We start from the raw sequence: 22,029 nt of genomic DNA, 5'->3' as shown, positions 1-22,029 counted from the left end.
CCGAAAATCCTGTCCTAAGGGATTAACAGGTCATTCTGTCCCATGTGTTGACAAGAAAATGGAGTCTGGGACAGATGAGACTATTAATTCCACGAAGATGTAGCTCGATTAGGGCAGAAACGTGTGCGTTCTGGTCACCACCGAACACACAGAGTTCAGGGCACTCTCTGACATACTGACAGGCAAGGAACAGGAGCACTTTTTCGGTTTCGTTTGGTTTTCAAAATAGTTTCCTCGGCTTCTAGTTCACATATCATACAATTTAATCAGTCATATTAAAATGTTGCACTCATGAACACAATCAGTTTCAGAACATTCTCTTCACATACTCGCTCTTGGTAGCTCCCCGTTTTCCCCCCATCCTCCCCTGTCATGCCCCTATCCAGTAGCTGTCTCTATAGATCTACCTATCCTGGAGTTCAAATACAGAAGATTATGCAAAATACAAACAGGAAGCAAACAAATGTGACAATGACTAGACAAAACATAGAAAAATCTCAATGAGAAAGCAGAAATATCAAAAACTGCAACCACCTTGAAAAGGATCAAGAGAAATCTAATATTACATTTTAACCCAACTACATTTGCATTAGTCGGCTTTACAATGCCCTCTGAGAGAGGCAATCCACATCCTTCAACTATGGTCAAAAGGGATTCACTAGAGTCTAGTGATTAGCCTCTTAAGCCAGAAACATGAGGACCCAACTGCTGATAAAGCGAATGAAGGCCAAGTCAAGAGCCTAACACAAATCTTATCATTGTACGTCAAGCTGAACAAAAGCCTTCAGCAGGGCCATGTTCAACTGTGCACCACGTCATGTCACATGCACAACCACTCGGAACTCTGGCCTCCCCACGTGGCCAAGGCCAGAAACGCTGCCCTATCTGCCCAAGAACAACGATCTTCCCTGGAGACCATTGTATCCTGAGGGCAGTCCAACCCAGAGGGACTGCCACATTCTCGGGCAGGAGGGCCACCTCACCGCATGGGGGAACTTGTGAAGCTGGGCAGATGCTAGCGTTGCCCCTCATGGACCCACATATCAGCGGGGCACCAGTGCTCCGAGCAAGCCAGGCAGGCGGCTGAGCTGCCCTCCCAGGCTGGACTCCTGGGAGGTCTGGCCTCTTGAGACAGTTGTTCCAACCAATGACAGAGCAGCCAGTCACCAGTCCGTCCTGACCTGCCAAGAGAGCCACCGGGGAAAATGGCCAACCCCTGTACACTGTCACAGAGAGGACATCGACTCTAGAGTTAGATGGACCTCGCTGAGAACCTCAGCTCTCCCAGCTGTGGGTCTTCAGACAAGTCTTCATCTTGCTGACCCTCAGCGTCCTCTTCTACAGAATGGGGATGGGAAAGAGCACATTCTTATGAGGATTCGGAGGAATAATGTATGGCTTTGACTTAGAGAAAAATATTTGAAATGAGAAAGGCAGTATTTGGACCTGTGGTTGCTTTGGGGACAGGGATGGGAGAAGAGCTTGTGTGGATATATTACATTACTTAAGAAAGAACAAAAGCACAAGCTGTGTAGCGAGGTCCTGGGTAGGAGTGCACTCACGCAGGCTGCCATTCCTCGGCTCTGGGAGATGCAGACAGACACACAGAAGGCCTGGGTGCTGGAGAAGGCCTCTGGGTTGCTTTCTCCCCACTCTCCACAGCTTCCTTTTCGGCCACCAGAGATCAGAAGTCGCAGAGCAAGAAGGACAATTCTGTGCCCACGGATTTTGCACTTGACTACCTAACAAGGAGTCATCCATCTAACATGTCTCTCCCACTACCTTATGAGACAGCTATGCCAACAAGGCCCCTGGGACCTGACTGACCCTCCTCAGCCCTGACATCACCCTCAGACTGTGGGCTCTAACCCTCCCTGAGGGTTCCTTCCAGGTGGGCCACAGAAGAATGCAGTCAGTCCACACCCTTGGGAGCAGCAGCTCTTCCCACACCTCCATGCTGGGTTACACCCAATCTCATCACATCTCACCCCTGGTGGGCGATGCCTGGCAGTTCTCAGAAGAATCTAGAGCTAAACAATTCCCCCCTACCAGGAAGCAATCAGCAAGGCTGGTTGCTATGCAACTGGCAGGCACAAAAGTGATGTAGTCCTTTCCAGAGACTTGGAAAAGGGACAGAACCTGGTCTCTCCAAGTCACAGCAGCTAAATTGGCTCCAAGGCAAGAGGTGGGTTCCTTTAAGGAATCTGTTGATAAATTCACTCATTGTGCTAGTTCTCCTGGCCTGCTGGCACCAGCAGCTGAGACACAGTAGCCAGCACAAAGATTCCCAGCCAGGCGGCTGGCCGCAGGGCACCCTTTTCCAGCTCCACAGCCGCCTGTCAGGCTTCCTAAAGCTCAAAATTCACTGCCATCGAATCAATGCTGAATCGAGTGACCTGAGAGGACAGAGCAGAACTGCACACACCTGTAGGCTTCTTCTTTTTTTTTTTAATCATTTTTATTAGGGGCTCATACAACTCTTATCACAATCCATACATACACAATTGTGTAAAGCGCATTTGTACATTCATTGCCCTCATCATTCTCAAAACATTTCCTCTCCACTTAAGCCCCCGGCATTAGGTCTTCATTTTTCCCCTCCCTCCCCACTTCCCCCTCCCTCATGAGCCCTTGAGAGTTTATAAATTACTTTGTCATATCTTGCCCTGTCCGACGTCTCCCTTCACCCACTTTTCTGTTGTCTGTCCCCCTGGGAGGAGGTCACATACAGTTCCTTGTAATTGGTTCCCTCTTTCCTACCCATTCTCCCTCTACCCTCCCAGTATCGCCACTCACCTGTGGGTTTCTTTACGGGATCAGAGAGCCTCATCTTTCTCCTGTGGAGTGGTTGGTAGGTTCAAACTGCTGACCTTGCAGTTAGCAACCCAACTTGTAACCCACTACACCACCAAAACTCAGACAAGGGCTAAAGCCGCCACTATGGGCCTACCTTTGGCCTTGCTGGCCAGCCTTCTGGTATCTAGGGCAGAAGGCAATGCCAGTCCCAACAGATACACACCCAAACAAGGCATAGAGCCAAGTGAACTGTGGCCCCTACAACTACCCTACTCCCCTTTGCCAGAGTCCACCAGAAGTCTGTTCCTGGCCCCAGGGGCGCTGTAGGGGGCCTCTGGGTTGAGGGGTTTCAAAGCTTGGGTCAAACACACCAGCACTCAAGCGCTGGCTCTACTCGCTGGTTTTAACCTGCGGCAGAGTAAATCTCTCTGGGCCTCAGCTTCATCATCTTGCAAGTAGGCTAGTGATGCCTGCTTCTTCCAGTTGTAAAGGACAATTGAGGCAAGAGTAGGAAACCAAGATCACACTCAGTGATAGGTGCAGGGAGCCTGGTTCTCACTCTCCGGAAGCTAACATGGTTCCGGCTTCCCCAGACCTGAGGCAAAGTTTCTAGTACAGGGCACCTTCAGAGACATTGTGGGTTTGGCCCCAGGCCCCTGAAATAAAGTGAATGGCTCAAAAAATTAGTGACAGTATTTTGGGCTTCCCCTGTACAAGAGAAGTTCCGTGGCCCTAAACCACAGTGTCGTGTGCAACAGCACTGTGAAGTGTGAGATACATGACAACGACCAACAACACATGACACAAAGCTAGGAAGGGAGCCTATGCTGCCACAAATGGCGCTGGGAGACTTGCTAGATGTCAGGTTGCCACGAACCTTCAATCTGAGAAAAAGTACAGTATCTGTAAAGGGCAATAAAACTTGGAATCAGAACAAAAAATCATGTCAATGTGAATGAGGGGGGAGTGCAGAGTGGAGACCCAAAACCCATTTGTATGCAACTAGACATCTCCTTACAGAAGGGTCGTGGGGAGCAGATGAGCCAGTCAGGGTGTAGTATAGCAATGATGAAACATACAACTCTCCTCTAGTTCCTAAGTGCTTCCCCACCCACCCCACTATCATGATCCCAATTCTACCTTACAAATCTGGCTAGACCAGAGGATGTACACTGGTACAGATAGAAATTGGAAACACAGGGAATCCAGGGCAGATGATCCCTTCAGGACCAGTGGTGAAGAGTGGCAATACCGGGAGGGTGGGTTGGAAAGGGGGAACCGATTACAAGGATCTACATATAACCCCCTACCTGGGGGACAGACAACAGAAAAGTGGTTAAAGGAAGATGTTGGACAGTGTAAGATATGACAAAATATTAATTTATAAATTATCAAGGGTTTATGAGGAAGGGGAGAGCAGGGAGAAAAATGAGGAGCTGATGCCAGGGCTTAAGTGGAGAGCAATTGTTTTGAGAATGATGTCAATGAATGTACAAATGTGCTTTATACAATTGATGTATGTATGGATTGTGATAAGAGTTGTATGTGCCCCTAATCATTTTAAAATGATTTAAAAACCCCAAAACACTTGGGATGCTGATGGTTGTGAAAATGAATACAACACAGCACTGGCCAAAGGATCCTTTATGAGGTGTACAACTAAATGGTACCGATCACACTAACCAGGTCCTGCACTCCTACCCATCCTCACCGCCAAGTTTCCCACCAATGTAAACACCACTGCTTCTCAAACCTCAACTGTCCCTTAGTCATCGCGAGTTAACGTTCTCTGTACATCTGCGTATACTTCTCACTCCGTCTGAGTGAGAATACACAGTATCTGGCCTTTGGGGAGTGACTGCCTTCACTCAGCGCCATGGTTTCACGGCTCATCCGTGCGTGGCATCTAGTAGAACCTCTGGAGAGCAGAAGGCAAGTGCCCACTTTACAGATGAGGGAACCGGGCCTCTAAGGTTACTCATTTTGTCCAACATCAGAGCCAAAGTGGAGTTGTCGACCTTGCCCTAATAGTCCCTCTCTACCCTTTGGTCCATGTTTTGCAGAATGAAGGAGCCCCAGTGATATAGTGATTACCGGTCGGGCTGCTAATTGCAAGGCCAGCAGTTTGAAACTATCAGCTGCTCCTGGGGAGAGAAAATGGAGTTTTTTATCCTAATAAGAGTTAATTTCAAAAACTTATGGGGCAGTCCTAGCCTGTCCTACAGGATTGCTGAGTCAGCATCTATTCTGTAGCAATGAGTTTGGAAGGTTTTTGTTGTTTTGCTGAATGAAGCCAAGAAAACCATTCTGCATGGTATGCAGGGCTCTCTGCAAGCCCTTCCAAACTCCTAAAATAAAGACATGGTCCTAGGGGGTCTGTTCTAGGACAATGGGGGGCGGGGCTCCCTAGTCTCAAGATGAGAAAGGGCCTAGTCCTAAAATAAACATTAGAAACTAACCACAAACTTCTATAGAGAATTAAACTGGAATTAAAGACCTTTCACATATGGCCAGGCCTTCAGAACCTTTCTTAATGATGCACATCTTCCCAAGGAAGCCTCCCCAAGGTCACTGACATGATATGTGCTGCTTTTTAAAGACCACAAGCAGGCACCCCTGTAGAGCTGTCCCAGCTGCTGCCTCCCCTTCCTTCCTGCTGAGAGGCCTGAGCCCCCCACGGCCTGGACGGAAAACCAAGAATGTCAAAGGGAAGCTGTCCACTCACACACGAAGACACCAACCCCACCAGCCCACCAGCAGTGACTCTTCCCAGATGGTCCTCTTGGAGACACTAGGGACCAGACCAACACAGGCTAGACCAGCCCCAGTTGGACGTGCTACCTGCACAAGAGGGTTCTGAGGGGACAGGGCACTTGCCCCCTCTCTCACTTTCCTGTGGAATACAGGCAGTGATGTAAAGTTGAGGATGAGAGCTATTGTAAAACTACGCTCCTGGCTGGACTATAGCTTTCAAGTCCTGTGCAAACACCCCCCCCCCCCCACAGGTGCTCAGGCCCCAAACTGAGGAAATCACCCTGAATTGTTCTTGATCCCTCATGCTCCACGAGCCACTTGCCTCCAAAACAGATCAAAACCCGGAACACTTCTCACTATCACCACCACCGGAACCCCATCCCAACAACCCCAACCCCCACCCTGGTCTCCTTGCCTTCCCACTGTCACTATTTGGTCCAGCACCTGCACAGAGGCCTAAATGATTCTGCTCAAAAGTATAAATCTGATCATGTCACTCCCCAACGGCACGTCTTGTCTTCCACTGGGTTTCCGTCACTTAGAATAAAGCCGTTTCCTCATGGGGTGGCGTGATGATATCTCACCTAGCTTCAGGAGGGAGATAAGCATCATCAGCCAGAGGCTGACACCAGTTGCATGAGACAAGGTCTCACCGTCCTCACCTGTAAAGAGCATTCTGCCAGTACTTCTTCCAGGACAGACTGGTTCATTTTTCTGGCAGTCCACAGGATTTTTTAACCAGCACCATAATTCAAATGCATCGATTCTTTGATGCTTTTCCTGATTCACTAACTTGCGTGTACTTATGAGGCAAGTAAAAATATGGTGGCTTGGGTCAGGCACACCTTAGTCCTTAAAGTGGTATCTTTGCTCTGCAACACTTTAAACAGGTCTTGCGTGTGGCAGATTTGCCCAATGAAATACATGATTTGATTTCTTGAGTGCTGCTTCCATGAGCACTGATCGTGGATCCAAGCAAGATGAAATCATTGACAACTTAGTATTTCCTTAGTTTCTCATGATACAGTATTGACTGTCATCCAGTGGTGGTGATTTTTGCTTTCTTTACACAGAGATGCAATACATACCGGCAACTATATTCTTTAAATCTTGACTCAAGTTCTCTTCACTTTCAGTAACCAAGGCTGGGCCACCTGCTTATCGCAGCTGTTAGTAAGCCTTCTTCTGATTCTGATGCCATGTTCTTCATAGACTCCAGCTTCTCTGATTGGCCCAGCATACAGATTGAGTTAGTAAGATTGGGGAAAGGCTGAACCCCTGATGCACATCTTTCCTGATTTTAAACCACTCAGAATTTCCTTGTCTTATGTGAAAGACTCGCTCCGTGCACAGGTTCTGCATGAGCACAATGAAGTGTTCTTGAGGTCCCCTTATTCACAATGCTATCCATAATTTGTTATAACCCACACACTGGCTTTAGAGTCAATAAAACACAAGTGAACATCTTTCTGGTATTCTCTGCACTTAGCCAAGATCCACCTGATGTCAGCAATAATATCCCTCATGGCACATCCTCTTCTTTTTTTTTCACTTATTTTATTTTCTGATCCTGTTTGAATTTCTGGCAGTTCCTTTGGTGTACTGCTACAGCCATCATTGAATGATCTTCAGCAAAGTTCTGCTTGCATGTGACATTAATGAGTTTGATAATTTCCACAGCTGGTCACCTTTCTTTGGAATCAACACAAATATGGATTTCTTCCAGTTAAAGGGGCCACATTAATTCACTGCACAGCAGCCCCCAAGACTCTGGCCCCTTCTCTTGCTCAGCCCTACCCCATGTCTCACCAACGCTGGCCTTGTTGCTTATCCTCCACACATCGAGCTCATGCCTATCTCAGGATCCTCGCACATGCTACTCTCTCTGCTTGGAGTCTCTGTTCCCCAAACGCCGAGTGGCTGCTTTCTTATTCAAGTCTCTGCTCGTGTCACCTTTTCCTGAGAAACTTGTCTGTCTCCAATTGTCCCAGATGAAGCCTGGCCACATCGCCAAACCTCCTCTTTCTACCACACTTGTTAATTGTCTCCTGTGTTCTTTCTTGCTCACTGTGGCACCCCCAATGTCTAAAACAGTGCTGTGCAAACAGTTAGCTTTCAATGTGGGCTTCCCTAGTCCTCAGGATGGTGAATCTACTCCCTCAGCTTCCCACCCAAATTTGAGATGGGGCATTTGTTGACTCAATCAATCAGAAATACTTAGTGAAGAAGCAACCAAGACCTGCTTTCACAATAAAAGACAGTCTTTTTTTTCCTTTTATCATGGTACTTTATAGAAAATTTAACCTCTGCTAAAGACTTCAGACTTCTTTGTAGTTAGCTGCCACCCCAGACTTACATGCTGTAGAACTTCCCTAAGGTCACATGATAAGAACCCAGTACCTCAAGGCAAAACCAAAGAGCTGAGAAATGTATTTGTAAGGGCCCAATTCCTTTTATTTACCATCCACAGTCATTTGTACACAAATATTAAACATTTTTAAAATTTTTAAAAAGGAGTAGATATGGCTTTTAAGACATTAAAAAAAACCTCCCTGCCATGGAGTCAATGCTATAGTTGAGACTATAGGACAGAGTAGAACCGCCCCTGGGGGATCCAAGACTGTAATTCTTTAGGGGAGTAGCAAGGCCCATTTCTCCCAAGGAGCAGCTGGTGGGTCTGAACTGGTGACCTTGCAGTTAGCAGTCCAATTCATAACCACAGTTCACCTCCCATTTCCTTTACTGTTTCTACTCTTAGCAGCTGGTAGCAGGTACTGCTAAACAATAATCCATTTTCAACTGAGTGTGCACTGGTCTCAGATTATAGCTCGCCAATGGTGCCCTGGTCAACAGGTTGTCTTGAATGTCAAAGGGATGGAAAATGGTGCAGTTGCTCGGACCCTGGGCCTTGGAATGGGCCGATTCATATCATATTGGCTAACTAGTGACGATATACTTAATAAAGAAGCATATAGCACTTACGAGGTACCAGACAGGGTTCTAAAGAATTTGCAGTTGTAATATGATTTTAAAACACAGGTTGTTTATTGTGTCAACTCTAAGTCATGTGACTCCAAGTGTACCAGAGTGTGCGCCACAGGGCTTTCAAGGGCTGAGATTTTTCAGAAGTAGGTTCACCCGGCCTTTCTTCTGAGAAGTATCTTGCGTGAACTCCAACTTCCAACCTTTCCAGAAGCAGTGGAGTTCGCTGACCGTGCACACCACCCAGGGGCTCCACAATGATGACTGAGGATTACATAAGGCAATATACCATCATCCATATCTTACAGGCATGCCAACAGGTACACAGAGGTAAAGTTTTATGCCAAAGTCACAGTGATGGTGTCAGGATTTAAATCCAGGCACCCTAATGCCACAGTCCAGCACTTCCTCTCTGACCCTCAGTGTCTTCATCTGCACACATCTGCTTTATCTAACAGGGTCATGTAAGATTACTGGTACACAGTTACATGTTAGCTACTCTTAGTGGTAGTAGTAAAGAAGACTATTTTGCTGAAAAAGATCTCCAATACCCTCTGCAGTAGGGAGTACAGTGAATATGTGGTGAATGAAGGCGGAATGAATCGAAGGTACAGTGTTCTGGCACGAGGACTAAAGGTAGTAACCACCACTTCTCAAAGTCGTTCAACATCAAAGAGGAAAATTCACAAAGTTCTCAGAAGACAGGGTTTAGCTGGCCAAGGCTTCAAATAGGCTGGCTACTGGGAGGTGATGAGGGATAAGGCAGATGCAAATTCTGTCTATTCACCTGTGGCTGAATGAACAGACAGGGAGACCTGGACTTTAATTCTGACTCTGCTACAAAGCACCTGGTCTATTACTGGAAGTCACTCAGGTTTCTCAAGGCTTTGGGTTTTCCATCTGTAAAAGAGGAAATTGGACTATATGGTGATCATAAACAAATACAAGCACGTTCTACTTGGGCGTCATTCCTAAGAACCACCTGAAAAAAAATATTATTTGATACTCAGTAAATGAATGTTTTAAAAATGAAGAGTCTTCCTCAAATGACACCTGAGGAAACTGGGATTCTGGAAGTAACTTGTTCAAGGTGACCGGGCTAAGGCACAGCATGATATTTCTATGCCAAATTAACACTCAGGTTTTTCAGGATGGTTTTCAGTTGTGGAATGTGAATATACTTCTTTTCCAAGCTTAGTAAATCTGTAGTTTTTTTTATGTAATCTTGCCTGACTGCAGTACATCGTATACCAGGAGTAGGTGGGGGGAAAAATATTTCCACACCATGAACCTGGAGAAACAAGAGGGCCTTAAGAGGGAATCCCTTGCTTTTGTGCAAAAATATGAAATCAGAAGTATTTTACAATCAATTATTTCACTTTAAATCAGAGTTGAAACTTAACTTCTTGTAATACAATACTTCCTTGAGTCTAGCAGAAAACTTTTATTTTCTTATAATCAAAGTTGTGTCACTTGTGTACAAGTGGTCTGCCTCCTTTATTTTTATTAACAAAATATACACCTAACATTGAACCTCTGAGTAAAATACTTTCCTAAGGATTGCCAAATAGGAGTGAAAAACCTATTTGTCAGTCAAACCCCTAGGTTGATTCATAAAAGGAGAGTCAAGGTCAAACCGAGTTGCCCTATCCTCCATCCCTTATTGGGGGGGGGAAGAGTTCAAAATACTCCATTCTAGGACTCTCCAAAACACAAACGTTAACTCCTGCACCCTAACCTGTGCAGGGTCGAAAGTTCTGTGAGGGCAGGCTGACAAGGAACTCACAGTGCAGAGGGAGCAGGGCAGATGGCCTGGCCACTGAACTACAGGGGCAATCCTAACAGTGAGAACTTTCACCTACTTCCTAGCGGGTTTCCCCATTTATCAACTAAGAAACATCATCTCACACCTATCTCGTGTGAATCAAACGAGGGGATACGGAATGTCTTGCAATTAAATACGTATATAAGCGATTATTAAGATGGTAACTATTTCGATTGGTAGGTGGGTGGGGAGGTGGAGGGAGGGATTGGAAGAAAAAAAAAAAAGATGGTAACTACTTCATGAATCCGGGCAGACCCCTTCACTACAAGTTCCGCAGAGTCCCAGTTTCTCCTCCAGACTCCAGGCTTGGCAAACTGGCTAGCAAATCTCTGATGCTGACAGCTAGGAAGGGAGACCGTCAGGCAGCAGGCCTAACGGACTCTGCACTGGACGTGGCCCCCAGTCACCTTGTCCTCACCTTGAGGCACAGAAAGCAACCCTACGGGAGCGGGGCGGGTGGTCCTGAGGGGCTAACGAGGAGCCTCCGCTCCCCACGTGGCCACCGCTGCTCGTGCCCAAGCTTCCCACGGGGCGGGGGAAAGACCGGGGCCGACAGCGGAGCCGGGGACGCCTTGACCTCGGACGCCAGCGAATCGGTCACAGGCACTGGGCCCACGGCTGAGACAGGCACACGCAAAACCTGCCCGAGGCCGCGCTCGTCATGCCCAGCCTCGCCCACAGCCGTAGATACCAGAAGGGCACCCCGCCCCCCACACCCTGAGGGCCAGGAGCTCGCTTACCTGCAGGCGGGTCACCAGTAGGTTGTAAGGCGCCATTTTGTGCACTGACAAAGATGAGGTCGCGTGAAAGTGACGTGCCAAACGGCCTATTTAAGGTCTGCGGCAGGGGGCGTGGCCGGAGAAGATCGCGTCGGCGGCGGGGGGTGGAGCCTTCGTGAAGAAGTCGGGGCTTGGGCGCACGGCGGGCGGGGCTCTTGTAGTGTGAGTGAGCACATGAGGACAAAAGGCTACATGAAAACACCTGCAGCAATAAAATGACAGAATAAAGATGTTGAAAGAAGAAACAAATTTCATTTTTATCTTCCATCCAAATTTGGGAAAGGTATCTTTTCTTCTTCTTTTCTTTTTAATTTATTTATTTATTTAAAATAAGACCTTCACGCAGCTTCCAGGACCTGACTGCCACAATTTGAAACTCGCCAGGGAAGGTACATCTCGCGAGAAGGAGCGGGACTTGGTGCAAAGCTATTAAACGCCTGATGGAAGTCTCGAGGACCAATCAGGATAACCAAAAGGCAAGCACCGTGGGGGTCAAAGGCCGGGCGGAAGTTCGTGACGCTTCCGGTGGCCAGTGTGAGTGGGAGCTATGGCTAAACACCATCCGGATTTGATCTTTTGCCGCAAGCAAGCTGGTGTCGGTGAGGTGGCGCCCTGCTCGCGTCCATCTGGGTGGCAATGGTGTTAGGGACGGGGGTATTGCAAATCCTGAGCCTTCCCCTCAGGTGTTACCTCGGAGCCGCCACGTTTCCCGCCTTACGGTCTCCGGGTAGTATGTCGGAGCGCGCGGGTTTGTGGCCTCTTAGGCTAGGCGGCGGGGCGCCTGGGTGGGGAGCCGGAGGTGAGCGGTTGAGGTGGAGTCCTGGGGTCAGGGTCCCGGGGAGCGACGCTGTCCAGATTGCCCCAGACCATAGAGAGACTCTAGTTTGGTTCAAGTCAAAGTTGACGAAGATGGGATGACTGGCCCTAGAGCTCACCGAAGTCCCTGCCCCCGTCCCCGCCCCACCTCGAGGATGCCCTTCCCCTCTTCGCCCTCATGCTAACAATGCTCTTCACCTTCTTTGCCCGTTACAGCCATCGGAAGACTGTGTGAAAAATGTGAGTGACACTCGCCACGCGAGCCAGTGGAGTCTGCAGAGACGTTTCCAGAGATGCCATCCAGAGGGCTTTGATTGCAGGGACTAGGAACATGTAGCCAGAGAATCCCAGTTTGCAACTAAAGACTTTTTCCACCCCACTGGACCACTTTGAACACTGCATTGGGGCTTTGATGAAATCTCTAGCTTAGGACACGTTACATCGCCAAAATAGCATGACCCGCTCCTCAATATACATGAGGTGTTGTTTTTGCCATTATCAAGACCGATGGCCTACTATAGCAGCCCTGGCAGCCCAGTGTTAGAGAACTCAGCCTTTAACTGAAAAACGGAACCGCCCCACACCCCCAACTGCCCCGTGGCAACATCTTGTGGCAGTCTGTTTCTGGAAAGATTTACAGCTCTGGAAACCCTATCGGGCAGTTCAACTCTGCCCTGTGAGGTTGCAGAGAGTAAAAAGGAGCTCACGGGCAATGGGTTTGGTTTGGGTCATCTACCAGGTGCTGTTCTAAGCTCTTCACTTGTGTTGAATAGCTTTTAGTAAGTGTTAGGGGGATTGGACTGATGCCAAGCTGGAAGAGGGCCCTAAATTCTGCTCAAAGGAAAATGGAGCCCTACCCATAAGCGTAGGCAGACAAAGGGACTTGGGAAGGGAGGTCTTGACTGATGAGCATCACTCAGTTTCCTTTTCCTCACAGGTGATGGCAAGTGTGTGATCTGTGACTCCTATGTGCGCCCCTGCACCCTGGTGCGCATATGTGACGAGTGTAATTACGGCTCCTACCAGGGCCGCTGTGTGATCTGTGGAGGGCCCGGAGTCTCAGATGCCTATTACTGTAAGGAATGCACCATCCAGGAGAAGGATGTAAGTCTCTATAAGCTTCCCGTCTGCCCTTTCCTCCTTTTATTTAGCGCCACTTTGCCACCCACAGAAAACTCCTACTGTCTGGGGAGATTACTGTGTTCAGCTAATCAGCAAAGTTATAATTTCTTCCAGTTCGGTGAGCCAAGCTGGGTGTCGTCCAGTAAAAGGCAAGCAAAATGCAAGAGAAGCAACTCTTGGTCAACACCAGCAATTTGGAGAGTCCGCTCCATTCCTTTGATGTGTCTGTGATGATTCTTACTCAGAAACAATGTCTTGCATTTGTTAAGCCCTAGCACAGTGCGTGGTGTGTAAAGGCCACTCAGCATTTCTCTTGACTCAGCTCACCATCATGGGTGGATGTGGTGACAGAGTTGAGTTTGGGACAGTTTGGTTTAATATTGCAGGATTGCTTGTGGTGCTGCTTCAGATGTTTTCAATCCCTGGCATTGTGTGGTGCCAGTGGCCAGTTACTAGTACTCCACTAAGCCCAGGGGTAGGAGAGGGGTCTTATGGATTAGCATTGCAGGTGTGTTTTACTATTTTTTGTTAGGTTAGTACTGGATTAGTACTTTGGACCCAATAAAAGGAAGTATGTTGGGAGGATATCTGATTATCTAGTAGGATCCATGCTAGTGCCGGAATTAAGGGTTCAGCTATGAAACAAAAGGTTAACATTTAAAACCCATCAGCCACTCTACTGGAGAAGGATTTGTGGCATTCTGCTTCCACAAAGATTTATATCCTTGGAAACATTGTGGGGCAGTTCTACCCCACCCTAGAAGGACAGAATTAACTCCAATTGGATTTGAGCTTTTGGTTTGGTTACTCAGTGTAGGACAAGGCGAAAGGTAATGTTCTTCATGTTCTCATGAGCTAAGTAATTGCAGGTCCTTTATAAATGGTATCGCCCGTTTTCTGCACCATAACACTGATAGTGGGTACTTAGTCTCATACCCATTTTACCGCCCCCCCACCCAGCTAATAAGTGGCAAGCCCAACCGTCTGACTAAACTTCATGGTGTCATCCTGATGTTTTGTTGTCTTCGGAAGCCCTCGCAGTAGGATATACGCATGTGGGGGAGGAACAGCTCAGACACCTCACCTCAGCAGTCTATCAGTTTGGATCCCCACCCCCAGCAAGTGACAGGCCAGACAAGACTATTTTGTAGACTCTATTGTGGAGAGAGATGAGAAAGATCCTAAAGAACTAAACATAAACAATGATTTGAACAAATCTCCTAAATGCTGATTTGAGTTTCATCACGACCAGAACTTTTCTAGAGGTGGATCTTGTCAGCCAGTTAGATTGAATTCTTTTCAAGCAAGGGTTTTAGGTTTTGAATTAGCTCCTTTCTTTCCCCCCAGTTCTCGGTTAGGTGGCTGGCATGTAGTCCGAGCATTGTAAATTGCCCACCATGTATGCTGTCCTGCATATAGGTGTTTGGTGATTGCTTAAGAGCATAAGCCGTGGGGCCAGGACAAGGGAACAGCAGGGAAAATGGAAGTATCAGCAGTGCTTCAGTTAGGAAGAGTCCCGCAGTGTCAGCATTGGCGTGAACTTCACGTGCCTGTAGCTAGAGTTTCTATCTCATGTCTGCAGCCAGAGAATGCTTAGTAGTGTCCATTGTCGTCTGCATGTGCTGTGTGACCTGATCCCTTTGGATCTCTATGCTTCCATCTGATCCCTGAGAATCATCCTGTCCCCTCCTGCCCATCAGACAGCAGTGCTCTGAGGCCAAGTGATATGGCATCTAGCTCACGTCTACTCAGCGTCCGTCTCCAGGGAACACAAGCCGTCCGGTGACATAATCCACCTCTCAGCCTTACACAGCGTCATGGAGATACCCGTCCTAGGACTTTTTCCTACATAGGAATCTTCCCTGTTACCGTTCCCTTCTTGCTCCTGGCACCGATTATAAGGCCATTAGACCAGTAAACTTAGCTGAGCCCTCTCACACTTTTTCATAGTCGTTGAGGGGCCAGTGCTAGTATCTGACACTGCTACCTGAGGGCTAACTGAAGCGGTTTCTTATTAAGCAGTTTATCAATTACCCAGTTAATCCCTCTTCACCCTTGGTTCCTATCGTTTTCTTATCTTGCTCAACCAGTAACTAAGACACACACACACCCCCCAAACCGTCTCACACACAATCAACACATAACCCTTCACACAAATACTAATAATTTGATTTCCCCGTTGACCCATTCTAAAGTTGTTCCAGTTTGTTTTTTTTTAAGTGAGGGAGAAATACACATGGATTGAGTTTTTGGTGAATCCCCTCTGACCATAAACCAGGGATGTGAATAGCCTTGCTCTCCTGCAGAATAAATACGTTTGAAAATGGATTATTACAGATGCAGTTGGGTTAAAATTTGGCACCTTATCTTTTTTTTTTTAATCATTTTATTGGGGGCTCATAAACAACTCATAGGTAAACAAGCAGCCATCTAGCTCAGAAGCAACAAACCCCACATGGAAGAACATATCAGCCTCTGTGATCACGAGTTGTCGAACGGATCACTGAAGACAAATGGGTGCATAAGCAAATGTGGCGAAGAAAGCTGATGGTGCCCGGCTAACAAAAAGTATAGCATCTGGGATCTTAAAGGCTTGAAGGTAAACAAGCGACCATCAAGCTCAGAAGCAACAAAGCCCACATGGAAGAAGCACACCAGCCTATAAGATCACGAGGTGTTGAAGGGATCAGGTATAAGGCATCATCAGAACAAAAAATCTTACTATAGTGAATGACCGGGAGTGCGGAGTGGAGACCCAAAGCCCATTAGTAGGCCACTGGAGATGACCTTGCAGAAGGGTCTCAGGGAGGAGACGAGCCAGTCAGGGGGCGATGTAGCAACGATGAAAAATAGAACTTTCCTCTAGTTCCTAAATGCTTCCTCCCCGCCCCCACTATCATGATCCGAATTCTACCTTGCAAGTCTGGCTAGACCAGAGGATGTACACTGGTACAGATGGGAACTGGAAACAGGGAATCCAGGGCAGATGATCCCTACAGGACCAGTGGTGTGAGTGGCGAAACGGAGGGTAGAGGGAGAGTGGGTTGGAAAGAGGGAACCGATTACAAGAAACTGTATGTGACCTCCTCCCTGGGGGACAAACAACAGAAAAGTGGGTGAAGGGAGACATCGGACAGGGCAAGATATGACAAAATAATAATTTATAAATTATCAAGGGCTTATGAGGGAGGGAGGGGAAATATGACCTAATTTTTTTTTTAATCTTTGTGATTTTTTTTTAATTGTTTTATACAACTCTTATCACAATCCATACATACATCAATTGTGTAAAGCGCATTTGTACATTCATTGCCCTCATCATTCTCAAAACATTTCCTGTCTACTTAAGCCCCTGGCATCAGCTCATTTTTCCCCCTCCCTCCCCTTTCCCCACTCCCTCATGAACCCTTGATAATTTATAAATTATTATTTTGTCATATCTTACACTGCCCTATGTCTCCCTTCACCAACTTTTCTGTTGTCCTTCCCCCAGGGAGGAGGTTATATGTAGATCCTTATAATCAGTTCCCCCTCTATACTCCACCCTACTGGTATCGCTGCTCTCACCACTGGTCCTGAAGGGATCATCTGTCCTGGATTCCCTGTGTTTTGGCACTTTATCATTGGATCTCCTTTTGGACCCCACCAGGTCCTATGCTGATGGATCCTTGGTGGTCTCACGGGTCATACATTGGGCTGCTAACCACACAGTCAACAGTTTGAAACCACCAGCCTCTCTGCAAGAGAAAGATGAGGCATATTACAGATGTAAAGATTTTCAGACTTGGAAACCCACAGGGACAGTTGTGCTATGTCTTATAGGGCCTCTATGAGGCGGCATTGACTTGATAATGAAGATTCTTCATTAAACATTCCACCTGATAGAGGTGAGGAAACAGGAGGAGAGTTAATAAGCACCTTGGCCCAAGGTCACATGGCTAATAAGTAGCATGTCAGGACTAAAACCTAAGTCTTGCCCTCCTTGGCCATTTTTCATTATTTCCCCACTAAGAAATGTGAGGGCAGTCGTAGAATTCTCCCCATGTGAGAGACTCGGGGTCGATTCCCAGATGATACACTCCTGTGCAACCACGGCCCTTCTCCCAGGGAAGATGTGTCTTCTGATGCCCCACTGGTTTCAGTGGGCGGCTGGCTTCAGTCAGACTGGGAAGAAACGCCAGCCTCAAACCAAAAATCAGCCAGCAACCATCCGATGGGTCCCCAACCAGTCGTGGAGGTGTTGTATCAGGGTCACCATCAGCCAGGGGCCAAGTTAAGGGTAGGAGTCAAGGATGCTAAAGGTTGAGGTCAACGTCATTTTCCATTCAGTAAATGTGTCAAGGAGAGAAAGGAAGTAGAAATACAGAGTGACCATCAGATCACAAGTCATCCTGGTATCTGTAGAGCCCCTTTGAGATGCAGTCAGGCTCAAAGGATGCGCCCCTGACCACCTCACTGTATTGCTTTTGTCATGGAGACCAAGGGTGTGCCTAGTCCTCCCTGTGCTGTTTCTACCACCCTGTGCACAGCTGTGAGAGCAGTGACACTTTACAGTGTGAAACCCCAGGTCTCACGTTCCCTACACCATCCTGAACTGGTGAGAATTTTTTTTCTCTTTTTGCTTGTTGGGAGCCTTGTCAGGAAGGCGCGCGCGCACACACACACACACCCTTCCCAATGAGGTGGCAGAAAGCCAACATTCAAGTCTTGGCTCTGCAACTAACATGCTGGGTGTCACTTTGGGAAAATCTGTGAAGAAGGAGGAATAAGCCCTCACCTTGATGGATCCCTCTATTGGGTGTTAGGTGCTTGGTGATGGGTGGCTTCTTGGTTTATTTGGTCCCCAAATAGAATCATGATACAATTGTATGGTTATTAAGGTCCCAAACTGCTGGTCTATGTAGCTTTTTGTTGTTAATATTTATTAAACAGTGACAGTGGACAGTTTCATGTCCTTAGAACAAAGCCTGTTACTGGCATCCATTCGTAGTTCTTTGTTACATCTTTGTTAAAAGAGATGTAGACTCATTTTGCCCCGTTCTAAGTCAATAATTTTTTGCTCAAAAAAAAAATTTTGGTCACCTTTTTAAAGAAAAAAAATTTCAGTTCTGTATGAATTTTATTTTGATCTGTCATATTTTGGTACATGCTTTCCGATGGCTTTAAACCAGTGGTGCACTGCACTGTGGGAGAAAGGGTATTCTGTGAACTCCTGTGAAAAGTTCCAATATGTAGCATCTTGTCTTCAAAAAGGATCTTCTACGGAGGGGGACAGGGGGTGTATACCATTGTCAACTTACTAACATTTGCCTGCTGAATTTCTTGTAGCTTAGAAGAGCTCATTATATGCCATGCACTATCCTGTTTGTTGAGTCATTTAGTGCTCTTAATTCTTGGGGGTTGGTACTACCATTATAGACACTTACATGTAATTAAACTGATACGCAGAGAGCTGATGTAACTTGGCAAAGTCAGGTGGTCTGGCTACAGAGCCTGTCCTTTCAACCTAAGCAGTGAGCAGTGCATGAGAGCAGGTCCTCCTGGTACCTGCTGGCCAGTGGGTAGCTCTGGGCCTCTAAGCACAGTGTGGGAACATTTGGAATTGACTTCATGGTAGTGAATTTGGTTTGGTGTGGTTTTGGTAAACACTGACCTGATTCACGCTAGGGAATATAAACCCAAAGGGACTTGCTCACAGTCACATAGCAAGTCAGCAAGGCACAAATTAGGCTGTCGTCATAGCACAAAGCATCAGCCAGGCCTTCTCAGGCCAGGGGAGGCGGTTGCTCCTCATTTTCACAGGGACCTTAAATACAGGTTGCCAGCTTGTTTGAGTACACCTAACCATGGGTGAGACTGGGGCTAGACCTGGCTGCCTGATTACACCATGCTACACAGATGAGAATTCTTAGTGTCATACGTGAGACCAGGGGCGTAGAAAACAATCATCAGACCTCGGGAATGTTTCTACCGGTAACCAGTTTTCCCCTCATAGTCTCGAATCAACTGATGGGAGTCATAATCCCTGGGGACCAGAGCTCCTTGGGAGCTTCTTGGAACACTGAAGCACAGAAAATGGCCAGGGGAGCAAGTCTTGATGGATCAGAGCATTACCCATCAATGGCTGTCTCCAGATAGGAAGAGTGCTCCTCCCCAAGCCCGTGTGTCAGATTTAGCGAATTGAAGAGACACTAAAGCCTGGGATTCTCTGGTGATACCTAAAACAAACAAGACTCTGTTTCCTTTCTGGAGATCGTGCTTCTATACAGAAGGGCTAGAGAGCTTGGCTGGCAGGGGACTATCCATGTGTCTTACCTTTCACTTGAAGAAAATCCTTTGCCAAATTTTGAAGTTTCCCACTTTTATCTCAGACATATCAATTTAGCAACTAGATGCCAACAGGTGTGATTACAGGTCCTGGGTAGAAGGTCAGCAGGTCCTGGGCACCATCTCCTGCTTAGTTCTTGATAACTGACTGAATACAGTGATTAGTAAGCTGAACAGATAAACCATAAATCCAAAAGTGATCCTGGCCATTACAACGTGGTCTTTCAAAAGCTGTGGGAGACCAGGAAGCAGCAGTGTTAGGAAGTATCGTATCGGGAGTGTTTGGGGACGATTATTTGAGAAGTTTACCTTTTGTTCCCTCTGTGGCCTAATTTTTATCTCCCCCCTCAATTCAGACTTCTGACCATCTCTAAACTCTTCTATCTTCCAGAGAGATGGTTGCCCAAAGATTGTCAATTTGGGGAGTTCTAAGACTGATCTCTTCTATGAACGCAAAAAGTACGGCTTCAAGAAGAGGTGATTGGCTGGCAGTCCTTACCTTCCCCTGTAAAGCTGTGCAGCTGCCAGAGAAGACACCTACCAGCAAAGAAGTGGGGCCCAGAACACCACCAGACCGACCTGTTGCTCTACTGGTAACTTTCCACCTGCTCCCTCTCCCTTCGCCCAGACACGGGTGTAGGAACGGAAAAGGACTCTTCCTGGCACCCTAGCCATTTCAGCATAGTTCTTGATTCTTTTTGAATTTGCAACGTATGCCTCAGTTCCCCACGTGGATGGCTTCTCGCTATACCAAGCCGTCCTCACTACAATAGAAAAACACCTTGGCCACTGCTCCAATGGCAGGTGTCCTTGATGAAATCTGGGGTCAGGGTACAGTGGGGAGATAGCAGAACAGCGACCTGAACGTGAGATTTGATCTTGTAAAGGTTACCAGGGTGGTGCTGGCCTCATGCTACTTTTCTTCTGAGAAATTGGAAACCCTTACTGTTGCTGTTGTGTTAATAAAGTTGGTGTTTATTTTCTGGTAGTCGGTCGCTGTCCCCATTTCATTTCGACTCTGGGAATTTATTTTAGTCACCCAGGAATGCATGATTCATATTAGAAGTAGTGGGATTCATTAAGCACCTGTGCCTCACGCGGCCACTGGATGTACTCCAGAACCACGCATGCCGTTCATTCTATACCTACATCTGTACCTGAGTAAAAGCCAACCCAAATATCAGCCAAGGCACCTAATTGTACCACAAAAACTGCATATGAAAATGGGCTGGGAAAACTCGGCTTATACATGAGTAAGTACAGTAAATCTAAGTCATTCCTGAAAACTCGCTGGTTTTGAGAGGAAGCGGTGGCTTCCAGTAATACAGGGAACCATACCAGATGAAATCGCATTCCTTGGACACTATTATGAGCGTGTGCTAAAGGTCTCATCTAGTTGATAGGTCTCTCTAGTTGCCTTTCCCTTGTATGGTTTAAGACTTAACAAATAGTCTCTTTATATTAAAAAATGCATAGCCCACTATGCCACTAGGGCTCATAGTTTTAAAAACAGATTAAGAGATTGGGGGGGGGGCGGGGGCCTGGGGAGAAGGTACAGAACTCCTTACCCTAACTGGGCTCTGTAATTTCCACATGCTAGAGGTAAAAAGCAAGTTTTCCTTAAGAGACACAGTCTTAGTTTGAGACCCCAAGTCAAGCAGATCTTTGACCCTAGGTTGTAGGAAGAGGTAGCCCATCCTGAAGGCCCAAGATTACACTGCAACTGAGGAGCAAAACCACGGAGAAGAATGTGAATCTCCTGTCCAGGGTTAGGTCAACGAGTCTCGGTCATTTGAAACATACTGAGTACAAAATTGGGTGAAGATCTTCTCTGCCTTCAGAGAGTTTAATAAGGGAGCCTGACAGGAACAGATCATTCCAGTATAACCCAGAGGATGTACAGAGGCAGGGTTCTTAGTCCGGTATATCAGGGTATATCAGGAAGTGGGCAAGAGGGAAGACCTATAGCCGTAAGGCTAAAGAGAGGCTTTACCATGGCCTCTTCACACGGCTTTTCTGTCGGTCCAGTCTCTGCTTCCTGCTTTCATGCCTTTTGACCTGATGATCCCTTGGTGGTTTAGCTTCAGCTCCTACTCTACCCAGAAAAATGTCTCTCCAAACCCACTGTGTTAGTCTGGGTGCTTTAGAGAAACAAATCCACAGAAACTCATGTATAAGAGAGAGTTTTATATAAAGGGTAAGTGCTCATCAAGAAAACACCCCAACCCAGTGCTGCCCAAGCCCCCAAGTCCAACATTAACCCATATGTCCAACACCAATCCACAAAGTCCTCCTTGCATCTCACGAAACAGACGCAATGATACTGACTGCAGAAGCAAAGCCAAGTCAGTGAATGTGTAAGCTTCTCAGCGCTGGCAGGGGTCTCCACATGGCTGCTCCAGCACCCAGGGCTGCATCAGGGTAGGTCTATGTGGCTTCTCCACAGGGATGTCTTGAGGAAGTGAGCCTTGCCAGCTGAAGCAGGGAACTGCCTAAGGCAGCTGCACCCTGGTCCGACCATCAGAAAGCAAGAGACTGGAGAACTAGAAAGGCGAGGCTCACTGAGCCATTTATCCCTCCGCCCTTCAATTAACCCCAAGTGTTTTATCAGCCAGGTTGGCACAATAA

At 47.1% G+C, this 22,029-nt stretch overlaps 2 protein-coding genes and 1 long non-coding RNA gene across 3 annotated transcripts in view; 1 reads left to right on the top strand and 2 right to left on the bottom strand.

Annotated features, from left to right (window-relative positions):
• ACO2 (aconitase 2) overlaps positions 1-11,169 on the bottom strand; it is a 50,246-nt gene extending 39,077 nt beyond the window's left edge. The window contains 1 exon segment of the mRNA XM_004718099.2: positions 11,098-11,169. Coding sequence (XP_004718156.1) covers positions 11,098-11,133 — 36 coding nt within the window. The 5' untranslated portion in view covers positions 11,134-11,169.
• LOC123521663 lies at positions 8,574-9,553 on the bottom strand. The gene is made up of 2 exons (XR_006680053.1): positions 9,320-9,553; positions 8,574-8,796 (listed from the first exon to the last, which is right to left on the bottom strand). It is a non-coding gene; the product is annotated as an uncharacterized LOC123521663 (long non-coding RNA).
• A 487-nt stretch (positions 11,170-11,656) lies between the features above and the next one.
• Positions 11,657-20,389, top strand: PHF5A (PHD finger protein 5A). Its single transcript, XM_004700279.2, has 4 exons — positions 11,657-11,735; positions 12,169-12,192; positions 12,890-13,056; positions 19,793-20,389. Exons 1-4 carry the CDS (start codon positions 11,684-11,686, stop codon positions 19,880-19,882), a joined length of 333 nt encoding a protein of 110 aa, XP_004700336.1. The 5' UTR covers positions 11,657-11,683; the 3' UTR covers positions 19,883-20,389.
• Positions 20,390-22,029: the final 1,640 nt, after the last annotated feature.

This window comes from Echinops telfairi, unplaced genomic scaffold (assembly GCF_000313985.2).
Source record: "Echinops telfairi isolate 266 unplaced genomic scaffold, ASM31398v2 ScPeMD7_2;HRSCAF=8, whole genome shotgun sequence".
Taxonomy (NCBI): domain Eukaryota; kingdom Metazoa; phylum Chordata; class Mammalia; order Afrosoricida; family Tenrecidae; genus Echinops; species Echinops telfairi.
Note: the sequence above shows the minus strand (reverse complement) of the source record. Positions and strands in the feature narration are given on the sequence as shown.

What these genes read in the sequence shown, in the direction of transcription:
- PHF5A (XM_004700279.2), top strand. Translation starts at nt 11,684, where the DNA reads ATGGCTAAACACCATCCGGATTTGATCTTTTGCCGCAAGCAAGCTGGT. An exon ending in CCGCAAGCAAGCTGGTGTCG is followed by an intron (nt 11,736 to 12,168) that starts GTGAGGTGGCGC and finishes TGCCCGTTACAG; the next exon opens with CCATCGGAAGACTGTGTGAA. An exon ending in CGGAAGACTGTGTGAAAAAT is followed by an intron (nt 12,193 to 12,889) that starts GTGAGTGACACT and finishes TTTTCCTCACAG; the next exon opens with GTGATGGCAAGTGTGTGATC.